This window comes from Myotis nattereri (assembly GCF_964212035.1).
Source record: "Myotis nattereri genome assembly, chromosome: 3".
Classification (NCBI taxonomy): Eukaryota; Metazoa; Chordata; class Mammalia; order Chiroptera; family Vespertilionidae; genus Myotis; species Myotis nattereri.
The window spans coordinates 139678853-139698269 of NC_138077.1; the positions used below are offsets into that span (position 1 = coordinate 139678853).

Sequence of the window (19417 nt, forward strand, 5' to 3'; positions counted from 1 at the left end):
ATTATTATTATTTTTATTGACGTTGGGGTAAATAATCTTCATCAATGGCAATCCAGTTCTGGCGAGAAGACAGTGTATTCATTCTGTTATGAAAAGAAGCTGCTTGGTATGTTTTCAGATCACTCAGCTTTGTAGACCAAAAGATGTACCTTTAAGAAAGTTAAATAAATTACTAGACCATGTTCATACCAACCCCCATTAAGGGCTCACTGGTTTTCATTCTGTGATGCACTTACTGGAGCAGAAAAGAAAGGGATGGAAGATCTCATGCCAGTGAGGACATGCTCCCACTGTAAAGTTAAATAAGAAATAAAGTTCTGAACTCTGTAGGAAGCATTAGAATGTTGTGAAAATAAGTACCTATAAAAAGAATAACTACGAAAATGTTTTAAACTACAAAACAAAAATTAGAACTATGATAAAATGTTAATAGATACGGGGGTTGTGAATGCCATATTCTCATTAATTTTTTTAATTTTCTAGAAGGTATTTTTTAATGAAGCAACAGCCTATGTCCAACAATGAGGGGGATGTTTTTCAAAACAATGGCACATTCATTCACAGACAATTATGCAGCATAAAAACAACTTTTAGGAAGTTTATGGAATAATATGGAGAAATGCTTATGATATTTCCAAAAAGCCGGGTGCAGGGGACAGACTTTCTCTGAAAGGCTGTATACAAAGAAGATAATGGTGGCTGCCTCCAGGGATGGAAACGAGGAGAGTCAGGACAGACCTCAGAGGGAGAATGGCTTTTCTCTGTATATCTTTTACATTAATTAGCTGACAAATACAATAGTCTGGCAATGCCAAGTCTGATGGGACCTTAATCTATTACAACTTTGGGTCACTAGTGGTTCTTTAACAGAACCATTATGCTATTGAAGATTTAGATGGTTCCTTTGCGTCCCACTTGTCCGTACGTGACGCCCTCTGCTGGCTGTTTGTGAGAAGGGAAGAGGCTTGTGCCTCTGTGAGAATTACACTCTGCTGGGTCAGGAGGGTTCACTTCTACCCTCAACCCTGCCACAGAAGAGCTTTGTGATGCTTGGGGCGAGTCCTTAGTGGTTCTTTAACAGAACCATTAGTGACCCAAAGTTGTAATAGATTAAGGTCCCAGCAACATGGCAGCCAGTGTGTGTGTACCCCCAGGATTTAGCTCCATCATGCTGATCAAACCCCACGCAAACCCCATGGGCCAGCAGAGCTAGATTGAGCTCCATGTTCAAGAAGAAGCCTGGATGCTGAAAGATAAGGAAGTGTGGGGCCTTTGGTCATTACTAGGACCATTTATAGGGCTGGTCTTTAAATGCAAGGGCCAGAACCCCAAATCCAACCTGCCTTTCCAAGACGCCCCCTCTCCCTCACCTCAGAGAAATAATCCTGCCAGAGTGACTGGAATTCATTCACTCATTTCTTCAACCCATGGTGACTCTAGTACCTCTGAGTCAGGGCCTCACTAGGTATGAAGATATAAACACAACCTACAATTATCAGGTAGATGGTCTGATTGGAGAGAGAGAAATAAAATCAAGTCACTCAGGACACAAGGTGTGGGGGCCTGTGAACAGAATCCAGAGGTGAAAACAGCATCTTGTACACTATATTTTCTCTGCCAGACAGGCCTGTCTTTTCTGCTTTGGGAAGTACTTGCTCAAAAAAGGTAGGTTTTTCAGACAGTGACCATTAAAACTACAAAGGCACAGAGTGGCATTGCCCCCAACTGCCCCTGAGTAGGGCAGCCACACTGCAGGGGTCGGGGGGAAAGGCAGGAACAGGCTTGTTAGGGTTGGAAGGAAAGGAGGTGGATTTATACTGTAGACACAGGAGCCGACAGAAGATTTTATGAAGAGGACTGGCCCGATGGGCTGTCCAGGAAGAAGGACTGGGGGGAGAAGGGACTGGGGACCAGGAGAAAGCTCGGCCCAGCCTGGGGCTTTTCCAGGCCAGTACACAGAGACAGTCGCAATGCGGGGCTGCAGCTGGCCGTGCTGACAGACCGTTCTGCCTGTGAGACGCAAGATAATAGACAGAAAGGCCCGGAATGAATGGACCATTGTAGCTGGCAACCCCATCGACTGTGTATATTTTAATGTCAAATGTGCTTATTCTGTATGAACTTTCTTTGAAAACAAAAGGGGCCATTTGATCCTCAGGGTGGTGTGGATCCAGAAAAGCACAGAGAAAAGTGCTGCCCTGTCCAGAAAAGTGCTGCGCATCTGCCTCCGCTGGTCGGCTCGGCAGTTCTGGAAATACTGTGAGGGGGGCCTACACGCTGACATAATGCACGAGGAGGCCAGCTGGTGCCCAGGGCACACAGACGTCCAGTCTGCTGAAACATAACCAAACGCTCACTTGGCCTCTCCACCTCAGGCCTCAGAGAGGATGCTCCTCTGAGAAAATGCTATGGAAGATTTAGATGGTTCCTTTGCGTCCCACTTGTCCGTACGTGACGCCCTCTGCTGGCTGTTTGTGAGAAGGGAAGAGGCTTGTGCCTCTGTGAGAATTACACTCTGCTGGGTCAGGAGGGTTCACTTCTACCCTCAACCCTGCCACAGAAGAGCTTTGTGATGCTTGGGGCGAGTCCTTAAACTCCCGGATCTCAGTTTCCTCAGATGTAAAATAAATGAGACTAAGCCAGTAGTTCGCAAACCTGGCTGCACATCAGAATCATATGGAATGAGTTAAATATATATGGATTCCTCAGCATATCTCTGGGTCAACTGAGTCAGGAGTGGGACCTGGGGTCTGTGTCTAACCAAATATCTGGTAAGGCATCTGTAAGATGTCGCTGCACTTAGAAATTCAAATAAAAAACATAGCACCATCCCCAACCATATGACCAGCATTTTGGCCAGTATTTGGGGGCAGGGGCGGGGGTGGGGGGGGGGGGGTCTCACTGGAGGCTTAGATTACTACAGAACATATCTTACCCCAGCCTGTAGTGTCTACTGCCTTCTCTGTCTCTCCTCCCAGGAACGCCAAACTGGAGCCAAGTGCATTCTGCTTTAAGGTTAAAAGTGTCAGTAGTCACAGTAGTAAGAGAGGAAGATTCCCTAACGTCCAACAGTTCTACACCTTCCTATTCCTTATTTTTTTTAAAAAAATTTTAATTACAGTTGACATATAGTATTTTATTAATATCAGGTATACAACATAGTGACTAGACATTTGTATAACTTACAAAGTGTTCACCCCAATAAGTCACCTCTTCTGGCACCATACATATAATTATTACAGTATTAGAGGCCCAGTGCATGAAATTCGTGCATGGGGGGCGGGGGTCCCTCAGCCTGGCCTGCACCCTTTCCAATCCGGGACCCCTCTGGGGATGTCCAACTGCCGGTTTAGGCCCGATTTCACAGTGATATCCATCCCTCTCGCAATCTGGGACTGCTGGCTCCTAACCACTCACCTGCCTGCTGGCCTGATCGCCCCTAACTGCTCTCCCCTGCCAGCCTGATCACCCCTAACTGCTCTCCCCTGCCAGCCTGATCACCCCTAACTGCTCTCCCCTGCTGGCCTGATCACCCCTGACTGCTCTTCCCTGCCAGCCTGATTGCCCCTGACTGCCTCTGCCTCAGCCCCCACCACCGTGGCTTTGTCCAGAAGGACGTCTGGAAGACATCCAGTTTATCTGATCTAATTAGCATATTACCCTTCTTTAGTATAGATTATTGACTTTGTTTTCTATGTTATACTTTACATCCCGTGACTTTTTTAGGGGGATAATTTGTACTCCTTAATCCTTTCACCTTCTTCACTCAGTCCCCCAAAGCCCTTCCCATCTGGCAACCAACAGTTTCTTCTCTTTATGAATCTGTTTCTATTTTAGTTCATTTCTTTTGTTTTTAGATTTTATATATATGTGCAATCATATGGTATCCATCTTTGGCTGACTTATTTCACTTAGCATGATACCTCTAGGTCCATCCATGTCGTGAATGGCAAGATTTTATTCTGTTATATGGCTGAGTAATATTGCATTATGTACTTGTACCACATCTTCTTTATCCATTCATCAGTGGACACTTATGTTGCTACCATATCTTGTCTAATGTAAACAGTGCTGCAATGAACAAAGGGGTACACATATCATTTGAATTACTGTTTTTAGATTTTTTTCAGATAAATATCCAGAAGTGGAATTGCTGGGTTATATTGAAGTTCTATTTTTAATTTTTGAGATAACGCCATACTGGTTTTCACAGTGGCTGCACCAATTTACAATCCCATCAGTAGTGTATCAGGGTTCCCTTTTCTCCACATCTTCACCAATATTTGTTATTTGTTGATTTATTGATGATAGCTATTCGTTATAACAGGTGTGAAGTGATATCTCATGGTTTTAATTTGCATTTCCCTTATGATTAGATGTTGAGCATCTGATGTCTGTTTTATGTCAGTACAGCCTTGTAATGTAGTTTGATATCAGGTAGTATGATACCTCCAACTTTGTTCTTTCTCAAGATTGCTTTGAGTATTCAGGGTCATTTGTGGTTTCATATAAATTTTAGGATCATTTGTTCTAGATCAGTGAAAAATGCCATCGGAATCTTAATAGGGATTGAATTGAATCTGTAGATTACTTTAAATATTACATAAATTTTAATGATATTAATTCTTCTTATTAATGAGCACAGTGTATCCTTCCATTTATTTGTATATTCTTCATTTTCTTTCTTCAATGTTTTATAGTTTTCTGAGTACAGGTCTTTTAATTCCTTGGTTACATTTATTCCTAGGCATTTTTTTTTTTCTGTAATTGTACATGGGATTGTTTCTTAAATTCTCTGACAGTTGTTATCTATAATAATAAACGGGTAATATGCTAATTAGACCAATGTCCTTCCAGTCAAAGCTGGGGTCGGAGGGAAGCCAGCCTGGGTCCCGGGTGCCAGTCGGTGGCCAGAGGGAAGCCAGTTTGAGTTCTGGGTGCCTGCGGGTGGCTGGAGGGAAGCCAGCCTGGGCCCTGGATGCTGACGGGTGGCTGGAGGGAAGCAAGCTCAGGTCCTGGGTGCCAGAGGAAAGCTGGTGCCAGCAGCCAGGGGAAGGAAGGCCTACTCTTGCACAAATTTTGTGCATTGGGCCTCTAGTTGATGTGTAAAATGCAACCAATTTCAAATATTTGTATTCTACTTTACTGAATTCATTTATTAGTTCAAATAGTTGGTGGAATCTTTAGGGTTCTCTATAGATAGTATCATGTCATCTGCAAATGATAACAGTTTTATTTCTTCCTTTCCAATCCAGATGGCTTTTATTTCTTTTTCTAAAGGGTGTCCCAAAATTCACGCAAGAAGTAATTTTGATAGAAAACACAGGTTTATAATTAAAAATTGTAAATTTTTTATTGATTCATAAAGTATATAGTATAGGGTTATGTATGGAATAGCATATCGGGTAAATGGCCTCCACGGCTTTGCTGGCACATACGCACTCTTAGGTTGAAATTTTCCATGACTGTTTTGCATAAATGTGGCTGAATTTCATTGATACAATGCTCAATTTCCTCCTTCATGTTATTTAACACCGTTGGACTTTTTTCTTTAGGGTTTTTTGAAGTCTAAGGTTTATGCCAACAAGCCCACGACCACCCACGCCTTTATGATTGCCGTGGCTAGGACTTCCCGTACTATGTTAAATAAAAGTGGTGAAAATGAGCACCCTTTTTTAAAAAAAATTCTTTATTGATTAAGGTATTACATATGTGTCCTTATGCTCCCATTATCCCTCTGACCCTCCCACTCATGCCCTCACCCCCCTGTTGTCTGTGTCCATTGGTTAGGCTTATATGTATGTATACAAGTCCTTTGGTTGATCTCTCCCCCATACCCTCACCCTCCCCTACCTTCCCTCTGAGATTTGACAGTCTGATCAGAGCATTCTTTTCTTGTTTCTGATCTGAAAGTAAAAGCTTTCATCTCTTCACCATTGAATATGATGTTAGCTGTAAGTTTGTCATATATGGCCTTCATTATATTGAGGTATATTCCTTCTATCACCACTTTGTTGAGAGTTTTTATCATAAATGGATGTTGGATTTTATCAAATGTTTTGTCTCCTCATTTTGGCCAACTCCCTATGCTTGTTTTTATGTGTCTTGGCAGAATGACCTTATGTCACTCACTCCATCTCCCTGGTCCCCTGAGCTGGGTGCTCCAGGAGTGTCCCTTGTGTGGGTTGTGCGTGCCTTCCTGTTGTAGCTAAGCCTCGATTGCCATGGGCATGTCAGTGGGTGGGACCGATCCTTAGGCTGGCTGGCTGTGAAGGCTGGCCTCGCGCATAAGCTGTTGTGTGGACTCTGACCCCACAGTGTGGGAGTCACTTTAGTGGAACTCTGATGCCAGAGGAGCCTGCTCCTCAGGTGTGTCCTTTGTGGAGCTGGTTGGGTGGCTCTCTGGTGTGGTATGAAGCCGGCTACCAGGTGTGTTGATTCTGCAGCCTCCTGAAAGGGACTCTGGTGCAAGCCAATGCTGGCCGCCATATGTGCCCAGCTGGGGGCCACCTGGCTGGAGCTACAAAGTGATTTCAGGTGGGTTGCCGCGTGTGCTGAGCTTGGAGGCATGAGAGGAGCCATGCTGAGAATGGAGTCCAGCTGCCGCCAGCCTCCACATGTGCCAGGCTTGTGGCCACTTAATGGAAGCCACCTTCCAAGCCAATGCTGCCCACAGCTGGGACGGGCGTGGGGCTACGTGATGCACTTTACAGTGCTAATTGAGACTGGCTGCCACTGGCACTGGCTTGGGGCCACTTAGCAAGAGGCACAGGCCACACTGAGGTCGGCCCTGCTTGTTTGGCGTTTGTGGACGGGCCTTTGAGGGGTTTTAGGAAAGTCAGGCCGTTTGACGGCAACTGCGTTCGCTGATCCTGATGTGTTGCCAGGTCAGCATCCAATTTCAGGACAAGGGCAGGCTTGGCTCTAAAAGTACTGGGCATGAGTCCCGGGCACGAGGCCGAGGAGCAGCCTGTTGCTCTCCTGGGTAACCTGCAGACACCATGAGACAGCAGTGACCTTACAGGAAAGCAAGGATATGGCCATCAGCCACTGAGCCTGATGCGAGGGCTCTCCGGGCATCCCCACGGCACACGCGCTGGATCGTGTCTTTCCGATCTCACTGTGAGCACTTCGATGGCACAGAATGAGCCTTTGCATCTTTTACTTACACCATCTAACAGAGTGCCAGCCCCATGCCAGCCATGGCAACATTTGATAGATAAGTGAATGCATTAATTAATGGCACAGACCAGGACCAGGGCAGTTCCGAATATGTAAACTGGCTGTCTGAGTGGTTATTTCACATAATGTGCTTTCACAATTCCCTAAAAAACACAAGCCTTTCTTTCAAAAACTAATTCTGAAAAGCAGAAAAGATTCCCAGTGCAAAAATGACTCCAGCAAAACTGTCAAGTGCAATGACGCATTCAACTAATTCATTCAACCCCATCATTCATCGGCAAACACGCACTGAATCTTCATTACAGCCAAGCACTACGCCAAGGGTAGAGAGAAGAAGGGAAATAAGATGTGATGCCTCAAAGGGCTGGCATCAGTCCACTTTTTAAAATGGTCCTCTGTGGTCCCAAGGCGCGCCAGGGAGGAGGAGGGCTGCCAGGGAAGGCCGCTGCTCACCCCGGAGCGGGCACAGCACTGGGGGGCACAACCCCCATCCCGGACACCCCCCCTCCCAGATCCTCCTCCACCTCCCAGTTTCTGCCTTGTCCTCACTTAACCAGAATCTCAGAATCTCAGACTGAATTATTTATTGCTTTTCACATCTACCAAATAATGTTTCTGTGCTGTATGGTTACCTTAAGCAGAAAAACAAACAAACAAAAAACACCACAAACAAACAAACAAACAAAAAAACCAAGAACAAAAACCACTATAAATAAAATATTGTAAAACTAGCTTTTTCAAAAACAGAACTAGAAATGTATTTCTTTCAAACCAAAATCTCATCAGGTTAATAAATACATATGTATCAAATGATTATTATGTGTAGGACAGCTTGGATCTCTAAGGCAATAAAAACAGCCCCAACCTTCTATCTGCATTCACTTACTTATCAAACTTTGACTCTAAATGAACATGATTTTCTATGGGTAAATGTTCTCAGTTGGGGGGAAGGTGCTAATCACTTTCTGCACGTTGTCCCTTTAGGACTGAGTAAAGCCTCACAGTGAGAAAAGCGTGCCATGTGTCAGGCCCGGGAGTCAGTCTGACATGCAGCTTCGAGAAGCCCAGATTCCAAAGGCCTGGCTTCCACTCCATTCCGTAAAGAATATCTGACTCTGGGTGGTCACCAGGGGAACCAAAAGTCCCAGTCTCCCCAGGACTGAGGGGCCAGCAGAGTCCCTGGCAAAGCAGGAAGACTGGTCACTCCAGTGGTCACCTCTTCTCTCACTACCCAAGTTCTCCTCTCAGAACTGACGATGCTTAAATTCAGTGAAACCTGGTCATAAATCATACTGCGAGTTCATACACTGCACTGTGATACGGATTATTCCATACACTTCATGCCAGTGGGGACAGATGCTATGTTTGCTGGTGTGCAAGCGATGTATTTTTGGTCTTACACCTAAAATATTCCTGTTGGAGAGAGACCCTGACAGATCTTGGGCACCTATACCACCACCCCTTCCCCACTCTCTAATATTCCTCCTGAGACAGCAAAGTAGGGTCGCCCCAACATTTCCTGGTAAAATTGGGGTGAGCCTCATACTCTGGCCCAGATGTGCTACTTCTTAACTACCGCTGTTTCACATAGGAGCTAGAGTTCAGGTTCCGTTCCTCTCCCCCAGCACCAGGGCTGTAGAAGCTCTTCAGGGACAAGCATGTTGCTTCACACTTCTCTGCCCTAAGACGGCTGTGGGCTCTACTCAGCTCTACCACTAACTCTGACCCTGGAGGCAGCCAGCAAACACCTCCCTGATTCTGCTTCCTCACCTGTAAATCAGGCGCCCATGGCCTGCAACATTGGCAAACGAAGATCAGAAATCACACCAAAACCCAAAACCACCCAAGTGCCGATGTGTCCAGGTGGCTTTCTGTTTTACAAAACCTTACGTTGGCTGTGCACATGTGTTAAAACACACACACACTTCAGAATATCAAGTCTCGGCTGATATAAACAAAAAGCAATTCTCTCTTCAGAAATATTTCCTTTATATAACAGTCTTTATTCAGTCACAAACTAATTTTTAGCCATCTGATTTGAACAAATTCTCTCCTCCCAAGGCACTTGATTAAGGGCACAGCATTGTAGCATATAATTCATTATCATCATTATTATTTTCCACAACATTTAATACCCTGTTTCTTTCTCCAGGTAGAATATTACCCAACAGAAATCCCCAGAAGGAGCCACAGCACATTCATATCAAAGACAGAAAACTGCCTCCGTGTTTGCTTTCCTATAGGAAAGTTCAACTAATACAAAGTCAGATCGAATCAGCCCTGAAAGGAAACAGGACAGTCAGCCCCTGGTGGCCATGACCTTTAACACCTCCGTGAAATGAGGGAAGAAAAGAGCCAAACATCAGCTTCTTACCAAACTTCTATGTAACTTTAAATCACTCCTTTAAGCCACTATTTCTTTAGAACACATTCTTCTGCCTTCGAGGCTTTGAACTTGGGGCTGATTCCTCAGGGCTGTCCCTGGGCAAGCAGTGGCGCCTGTGAAATGGGAAGAGATCTGGGAACAGCAGCCCCTCCGAGACTCCTGGTGGGCGTGTCCAGGCGGCTTTCTGATTGACAATCTTGGCTCAATTCAGAAGAGAAAAGGGAAGAGAGACATCCCTGGGGAAAGGTGCAGCCTACTTCAGGGCAAGGCTGGCTTTTGGTCCCTTCAAGTGTTCACAGTTGGCCCTCCTGGCTCGTACAGTTTTCGGTACCTGAAAAGCAGCCTCCCGACCCTGTGCCTCCGTGGTCTCTGAGTTCAGTTATTGTGTTCGAAACAGTCATGTCCCAAGTCGAAGGATTTGGGGCTTCCCCAGGACATACTATGTGGTATGTTCTGGTTTGATGAACCTATGACAAGTCTCAGCAGTCACCTGCTAACGTCTGGAGCAGATGTCTGGGTGCCAGTGTCCACATGTCAAGGGCTGGAAATCATACCAGGAAAGCAGCCCAGATGGACTGTTGCTGCAACTCTGGCCCATTCACCACTCAAACGTCCTATAAAATATTAAAACAGGTTAACTGGACGTGGCGGATTTAGCGGTACGAAAAGGCTTTATAAAATACTCCCTGAACTTTTATTAAAAAAAAAAAAGATGCATGTAAACATCGCCTCCAAGTCACAGAAGAACCCTGGAACCTTGTTATCTCATCTTCCAATGTTTTGCAGTTTTCCGTATCCAGCTTTCCTTGGGGATATCAGTCTGTTTTTTTCCTATTAACAGAGTTCTGAGGCTGCCTTTGAATATGAGCTTGTGGTCTGATTGGCAGGAACAGTATTATCAGGAGACTGAGGATGTGTAAATAAAAGTACATGGACCTAGGAATAAAAACACAAAAGTTATATTTCAAACAAGGACATGAATGGGAAATGTCACAAGAACGGGATTGCATCATCTGCAGGGTGAAGACGAGGCACTGCTTTCGGAGGAGGGGGCATGTTTTAACTCAGGCTCGTCTTGGTCCACCCCACAGACACTCCCTTTGGTGGAGAGAGGGACAGGGATGGACTGAAACTACAGAACCAGGCAGAGCAAAGCAAGCAGCCCATCTGTGAACAGGCCTGCATACGATGTCTTGTCAATGTAATAAGACTCCGAGAATGAACCCCACAAAAGCCAGAACTCAAAGTATACCAATGCACAGGACCAAATGCAAGCTCTATACTATTATGTTCCCCACACACAAAGGCAACGGACACTTGAGCCAACGTGCTCTACTCAAGGGCACAGAGTTCTTCTCGGGTGTATTAGGAGCCAGAAGAATCCAGACTTTGAAAACTTACTCCATGACTCTGAAAATAACTTTCATCCAAACGTATAAGAAGCAGGTTTTGCTTCTGATGTTTGTGGACTTTTATTGCATAAGTGTGGTATTCAGCACACTGGGTACAATGTAGACAATAAGTATTGGGCATATCAATAAAAGAAAGAAATTAGAAACAGGTTACATTTGTACAGCTGTTCTATATCCACTCGGAAAAGTCAGACTTATACCTTCTCCAATGCTTTTTGAAGAGCAAAGGAAAATAATGTTAAAAAGGGAGGGAAATCCCACAGTTGATCTATGTATCATTCCTCAGCTGTCAGGCATATTTGAATCAGGTAACTTGAGTATCCCCTGAACTTCCCGACCCTTTAACAAGAGGAATGTCTCCCTGAAAATGTCTACAGAATAGTCAAGAAGCAAACGAATTCTGACTATCACAGAAGCAAACGAACCTTCATTTATTCTTTTAATGAGGTTGTACTGTTGAGAATGCACCAACGCATTAAGCTAGGGTCTACAAAAAGGCAAAGGCGCTGCCTCCTCTCTTGGGAGTGGAAAACAAGACAAGTACAGGAGTAACAGGAATGTGTTTTTTATGTTCAACAAACTCCTATTGTTGCTATTATTATTGCTCTTATATTCTACCAGCCACTATACAAATACTGTGGTAGGGTGGATAATGCCCCTTTAAAGATATCCACACACTAATCCTCGGAATCTGTGAATGTATTGCCTTATATGGCATAAGGGACTTGCAGATGGATCAAGTTCAGGATCTTAAAATGGAGAGATCATTCTAGATTAGTGGGTTGGCCAGTGTAATCCTCTAGTACGAAGTATGCAGGACAAGTCGTAGTGAGAAACAGGAGATGTGAGGATGGAATCAGGGGTTGAAGTGATGTACTTTTAAAGACTGGGGAAAGGTTCATGACACAGGCAGCTTCTATAAGCTTCCTTTAGAAATTGTTAAGGGAACAACTTATTTTGTGATTCCATATAAATTTTAGATTTATTTACTCTAGCCGGTGTGACTCAGTGGTTGAGTGTCGACCTATGAACCAGGAGGTCACGGTTCCCCGTCAGGGCACATGCCCAGATTCCAGGCTCAATCCCCAGTGGGGGGTGTGCAGTAGGTGGCAGATCCATGATTCTCTCTCATCATTGATGTTTCTCTTTCTCCCTCTCCCTGCCTCTCTGAAACCAACAAAAATATTTATAAAAGAGTATTTGAGTTTTAGAAAAAAGATTTATTTTAGTTCTGTAAAGAATGCCATTGGTTGTTTGATAGAATTTGCATTCTATCTGTCAATTGCTTTAAATGGTATGGACATTGTAAGACTGTTAATTCTTATGGTATGTATCCTTCCATTTACTTGTATCTTCTTCAATGTCCTATAGTTTTCCTAGGTATTTTTTATGCACTTATACTAGTAAATAGGATTGTTTCCTTAATTTTTCTAATAGTTCATTATTGGTGTATAAAAATGCAACCAATTTCTAATTATTAGTTTTATATCCTGCCATTTTACTAAATTCTTGTATCAGTTCTAGTTTTGTTTTGTGTATGTGTGTGTGTGGAATTTTAGGGTTGTCTATATATACAGAACGGGGCAAACCTAGGTTTACAGTTATGAGTACAAAAAGTTTATTCTTGTATTGTTTAGAAATTATTGTATTACTTTCTCCTTTTTTCCATTGCTTTCCAGAGAGAGTGGGGGGAAAAGAGGGAGGTGGGAGAGGGAGAGAGAAACATCAGTGTGAGAGTGACACATTGATTTGTTGCCTCCTATACACACCCTGACCAGGAAGGGGAGCAAACCTGCAATCCAGGCGGGTGCCCTTGACTAGGAATCAATCCCATGACCCTTCAGTGCAAGGGCTGACACTCTAACTACTGAGCCCACCAGCCAGGGAGAATTATTGTATGACTTTCCATACAAACATCTGTAAACCTTTTGTCCCACCCTGTAGTATCATGTCATCTACATATAACGACAGTTTTACTTATTTCTTTCCAATTTGGGTGCCTTTCATTTCTTTTTTCTTGTCTGACTGCTGTGGCTAGCGAGGACTTCTAATACTATGTTGAATGCCTATATTCTAGGATTTTTATGGTGGCAAAAGTGGGCATCTTTGTCTTGTTCCTGATCTTAAAGAAAAAGCTTTCAGCTTTTCACCATCGAATATGATATTAGCTATGGATTTTTCAAATATAGCCTTTATTATGTTAAGGTATGTCCTTTGTATCCCCACTTTGCGGAGAGTTTTTTTAAAATCATAAATGCATGTTAGATTTTATCAATGGCTTTTTCTTCATCTATTGATATGACCATATGATTTTTACCCTTCATTATGTGTATGAGGTGTGTCATGTTAATTAATTTGCATTATTGAACCAACCTTGCATCCTGGGGACAAATCCCACTTGATCAAAGTGTATAATATGTTTAATGTACTGCTCTATTTGGTTTGTTGAGGATTTTTGCATCAATGTTCATCAGGGAAATTGGCCTATAATATTGTCTTCTTCTTTTATTATTTTTTTTATTTTTGTAGTGTCTGTGTCTGTTTTTGGTATCAGGATAAAGCTGGCCTCATAAAAATACTTCGGGAGCCATCCCTCTTTTTCAAATATTTGGACTAACCTGAGGAGGATAGTTATTAATGCTTCTTTGAATGTTGGAAACAATTTGCCTGTGAAGCCAACCAGTCCAGAACTTTTGTTTGTTGGGAGTTTTTTTCATTGTTGATTAAGTGTCTTTACTAGTAGTTGGTCTGGTCAGATTTTCAGTTTTCTTCCTGATTCAGCCTTTGAAGATTATATGTTTTTATGAATTTATCCATTTCTTCCAGGTTGTCCAGTTTGTCAGCATATAATTGTTTGTATTTGTAGTATTTCCTTATAATCCTTTCTGTTTCTGTGGTGTCAGTTGTCATTTTTCCTCTTTTATTTCTTATTTTATGTAGGCCTTCTTTCTGTTTTTTTCTTAATGAGTATGGCTAAGGGTTCTACAATTTTGTTTCTCTTTTCAAAGGCAAGCTTTTGGTTTAGTGACATTTTCTTTTTGAAATTTTGACTATTTTGTTTATTTTCAATGATCTTGCTTTTAATCCTCACCCAAGGGTATTTTTTCCATTGATTTTTAGAGTGGAAGGGAGAGGGGGAGAGAGAGAGAAACATTGATGTGAGAGAGACACATCAATTGGTTGCCTCCCGCACACGCCCTGACTGGGGCTGGGGATCAAACCTGCAACCAAGGTACGTGCCCTTGACTGGAATAGAACCCACAACCCTTCAGTCCAAGGGCCAATGCTCTAACCACTGAGAAAAACTGGCCAGAGTTCCACTTGATCTTTACTATTTCCTCCTATTTACTTTAGGCTTTGTTTATTCTTTTTCTAGTTCCTTTAGGTATAAGGTTAGATTGTTTATTTGATATTTTCTTGTTTCTTGTTATAGACCTGTACTGCTATAAATTTCCCTCTTAGATGTACTTTGGCTATGTTCCATAGCAATGTGTGCAGTCATTGTATTTTCATTTTCATCTTAAATTTATTGAGACTTGTTTTGTGCCTAACACATGGTCTGTCCTGGAAAATGTTCCATGTGCACTTAAAAGAATATATATTCTTCTGCTTTTGGGTGAAGTGTACTAAAAATATCAAGTCCATCTGGTCTGATGTGTCCTTTAAGGCCCCTGTTTCCTTCTTGATATTCTGTCTGGTTGATCTATTAATGTGATGTCAATGGGGTATTAACATCCCCTACTACACATTACTGTATTACTAGCAATCTCCATCTTTATGTCTATCAATATTTGCTTTATAATTTAGGTGTTCCTACATTGGGTGCTATAGATGTTTACAAGAATTATATGCTCTTGTTGGATTGTTCCCTTTATCAATATGAAATACCCTTCTTTGTCTCTTGTTACAGCCCTTAATTCGAGATCTATTTTGGCTGATATATGTATTGCTCCTAGCTCTTTTTTTATTTCCTTTTGTGTGGAATACCTTTATCCATTCCTTTACTTTCAGTCTTTGTGTGTCTTTTGATCTAAGTGGATCTCTTAGACACCAATGTACGGGTCTTCTTTTTTTTTCTTATCCATTCAGCCACCCCATATTTTTTATTGTAGCATTTAGTACATTTACATATAAAGTAATTATTTATAGGTATTAATTATTGCCACTTTATTGTTTTCTAATTATTTTTGTAGTTCTTCCCTGTCCCTTTCATATTTTCTTGCTCTTTTCTCTCGTGTTGGTACCTTTTTATGGATTCACTTCCTTTTTTCTTGTATATCTCTTGTAAATTTTTTGTTTTTGCGGTTACCATGTGCTTCCTATAAACCAAGTTATGTTTATAGCAGTCAATTTTAAGTTGATGGTTGCTTATGTCTGAACACATTCTAAAATCACTAGTTTTTACCCACCCTATGTATATTTGTTTTTGTCATTATTTTTTACTAATATTGTGTCTATGTGTTAGTGTGTACCCCTTAATTTATTGTTGTAACTACACATAATCTTCCTACTTTTGTCTTTTAACCTTTGTAATAGTGTTATAGTTGGTTAATCCACTGTTTTACTGTTTGCTTTTGCCAGTGAGAATATTTTTCTCTCTTGTATTTTCTCATCTTTTCTACTTCAAAAAGTCCCTTTATCATTTTTTGTAATACTAATTTATTGGTGATAAAATTCTTTAGTTTTTTCTTGTCTGTGAAATTCTTTATCTCATCTACAATTCAAAATGATAGCCATCCTGGATAGAGTGATCTTGGTTGTAGGTCTTAGCTTCCCATCTCTTTGACCTACCGACTAAGGAATTTAAAGCTGAGATTTGAAGTCACTGTAGAATGGAAACTGACTAGACAGAAAAATTAAACACATCTGGAATTTAAGGTTAAGCAGTGAAGGACATACTGAGACAAGGATATGCATACAACTGTGGCTCACTGCTGAAATTAGCCCCAACGGAGGAAAAGATCTGGAATGCAACCAGCTCCTCCTCCGCTAAAAGACCACGCAGGTTTAATTTCTTTTATAAAATTTAGTGATTCTCTTAAGAGATTCTGAAAACACTTTTTGAAGAGACAATCTATATTAGTTGTTGGTAATATATGACTACTTCAATTCCAATTAATTAAAATGAGATAAAATTGACATTTCATTTTCTCCATCATACTAGCCAGGTTTCAAATGCCATTCAATGGCCACATGTGCTGGTGGCCAATGTATTGGACAGCATTTCTGTCACCGTAGACACGTCTATTAAACAGAGCTGCTCCGGATAAGGAATTTAAGTTATATATACAGGCATACCTCGGAGGCACTATGGGGTCAGTTTGGACCACAGTGAATATTTCAATAAAGTGAGTCACACAATTTTTTTATTCCCCACTGCATTTAAAAGTTATATTATTAAAAGTAATTGTAGTCTATTAAGTATGTACCTTAATTTAAATATACTTTATTGCTAAAAAATGCTAACCATCCTCTGAGCCTTCAGCAAGTCATAATCTTTTTGCTGGTGGAGGGTCTTACCTTCAATTTATACAATAGGCAATATCTGAGAAGCACAATAAAATGAGGTATGCCTGTGTAAGTTGCTTTGAGAACAAGATAAAGCATTAGGTTGAAGCATCTGAAATTGACAAAGTTAACAGAAATGTCAACTTCACCCTAAACAAAGGAGTTTTTGTTTTAATCGTTTAGATTGGTTTCAGAAAGAAGTGGGAATCTACTTAGGAATCATCTGGATTGATGATTATTTGACTCTTACCCTAGAGCCCTGCCTAAGTGTAGGAATTAGCAGACTTTCATTGGTTAAGTGTATGTCATCCCAAATAAATCAACACTTAGTGTGATCCCCAAGCAGTAATTTTCTTCCAAAATAATGTGTCCTAAAGAAATGTTTAACTGTACTATTCATCTTGCTGTTAAAGGAACTCAGGTCTAGCACTTATTTGCTGTGTGAGTTTTGTTAAATTCCTCACCCTCTCTGAGACTCCACTTCCTCATATGACAAATAGGGATACTGACAACTACCCTTCTCTTCTCAGCTCAACACCCTCTACCTGGGATTGATTCTGTGTTCTGCAAACCCTCGGGTTTCTCGAGTCTTCAGTGCACAGAGCTTCCTCCCAAGAGGGCTTGTCTCTGCTGCCGCCTATGTTTAGAGCAAATCCACAGTGTTCCACCTCACCCACCACCCTCACCCACGCTGTGCCTGCTTCACTCCTACGATGCAGTTTTCAGGACTTAGCTCAAATGCCACTTCCTCCTAAAAGCCACCCTTGAGGCTCAGTCTGAGTCAGATTCCTGTGACTGTTCTCTTAAATCTTTGTACCATTCACTCATTGTGATGTTAGTGTATACTTATAAATTTGTCAATTACCACCTGTCTCTTCCAACAAGCTATCCCCTCCATGAGAGCAGGAACGAGTTCTACATTTTGCTCACCATTTTAGTCCCAGCTTCTAGAACAGTGCCCAGCACACTGTATGTATTAAATAGCTTTGAGTTGAATACGGGCATTTCTATTATAATATGATACATATATTTTTCCTGAAAAATCTCACATTCAGCAGTATTCTGTTGCTTAAAAAACCTGGGCTTATGGGGGGACACCATATGAGAAGCAGACAACTCAAAACTTATGAGACTTTGTAACCAGAACAAATAGCACCTAAGCCAGCAAACTGGACAGCCCAGGTAGATGCTCAATGGAGCTGCAGGCTGCTCAGGGGGGGAATAAAACATAGGAGGCAATGAAGGCAAATGCTGGCTGGAGGGCATTGGAACCAGGGAAAGGGAAATGGAGCTGTGAGCCTGTGGGCTGCCCCAGGTGGAACACGAGGAAGGGGAAACCAGCTGAGAGCCAGGATGGTGGGGGGTGCCTCTAGGAGAGGAAGCCCAGGGAAGAGGTGCTCAATTTCAGGTGTCTTAAATAAAGCTGAGTGCCCCCTACCTCTGTATTGGCTGAAATAAGGGCTCCCCGTCCCCTAGAGATTATCATTCTTTTCCTACTATACTGGTATTTCTTATCTAGAAAAATGTGTATATTAGTAAAACCCAACTCAACTTCCAGGTTACACTCCTATGACCTAGTGAGTACTTAGGAACAGTTTTATGGATGAGTGTTGTATAGTTTCCTCTACCTGAAAAAAATCATCCTGTGACACCCATACTGGGTAGTGTCTCTGATCATTTCTGACCAGTGAATCAACCACAGAAAACACCCAACTTACAAATAAGGCATGTTTGCATTGCTTATTTCTAAGTCACTTTTCTGGCCATAGCTATGCTCCAAAGCTACTCTACAAAAGCCTGTGCAAACCATTACATAAATACAAGTTACCATTTACTGAAAACAAACTATATGCCAGGCACCCACGAGTCCTTCCCACACCTGCCTAGTCCAGTCCTAACAAAGGTGCCTTGAGGTGGATTCTATCCTCATTTTACAGTTGAGAAAATAAAAGGTGAAAGAGGTTAGAAACTTGCCAGAGGTCACACAACCACCATTTTGGAAGTAGTGGAGAAATGCAACTAATTCAACATAAGAATGAAACTAGGGGAGTGAGCAAGAAGAGGTTTGAGCAACCTCTTCCCCAAAGGCCTCTTGTCTCTGGTGTGAACCTTCCCCTCCATCCTAAATTCCACCTACTCCCCTCCATGTGTACCAGGTGCCACATAAGTCCCACGCGCATCCAACAGAACTGCTGTCTCCCAGGACACAGCCTCCTGCGGGCCACTCAGATCAGCCGCTCCCAGCATGGGCAGCGCCCCCGCACCTGCCACTTGTCCTGCTCTCAGAATGGCCCACGGTCTCCAGCACAGCCTCGCCCCAGGAAGAAGAGGCTAAGGCAGCAGCTTCATCCTCTGAGTAACTCAGGTCCATTCCTTCAAAATCCACTACCATACGCGGCCCTTAATTGTGTTACGAATGGCGGAAGGACTTGCGTCAGCTTTGCTAATGTACTGTTGTTTGTGAGTTGGGATTTCTAGGATGACCATGTCCACTCAAATCTTTCTATGGCCTTTTTTAGGAATTGAAGCCATATTTAGAAATTGTTAGTACCGGTTGATTCAATTTACTGAGTCCTGTGTCAAACACAGAGAAAACACATGTTTACTGAACAGCGGCTGAGAACGCGGGAACTTACCTGTATAAACTGATGGTGGGTTCAACTGCCAACATGACAAAGGGCGCCACTGTGTAGGAGACGGCCAGCTGAGTGGCAGCCCAGGTGGCCACGTCATAAGCAACCTTGAGGACTTTCGAAGAAAGGAAGTAATGTCTACAGTTGTTCCTCACCTGCCAGGCAAAGGGGAAGGTAAAAAATAAAACACAACTGAGACTCTGCGCAAGCAGGTGCACCTTGGGAACATAAGGTCTCGGAAACACCGACCGTCTGAGTTCTATTTTCAACTAAAAATACCATCGTGGTATTTACAA

General features: G+C 42.4%; 1 protein-coding gene across 1 annotated transcript in view; it reads right to left on the bottom strand.

The window, feature by feature from the left end:
• Positions 1–9167: 9167 nt before the first annotated feature.
• Positions 9168–19417, bottom strand: part of MBOAT1 (membrane bound glycerophospholipid O-acyltransferase 1) — a 45928-nt gene continuing 35678 nt past the window's right edge. The window contains exons 9-10 of the mRNA XM_081087084.1: positions 19125–19276; positions 9168–10504 (exon numbers count right to left, since the gene is read on the bottom strand). Of these exons, the coding sequence (XP_080943210.1) occupies positions 10384–10504; positions 19125–19276 (273 nt within the window). The 3' untranslated portion in view covers positions 9168–10383. The remainder of the gene's footprint in view (positions 10505–19124; positions 19277–19417) is intronic.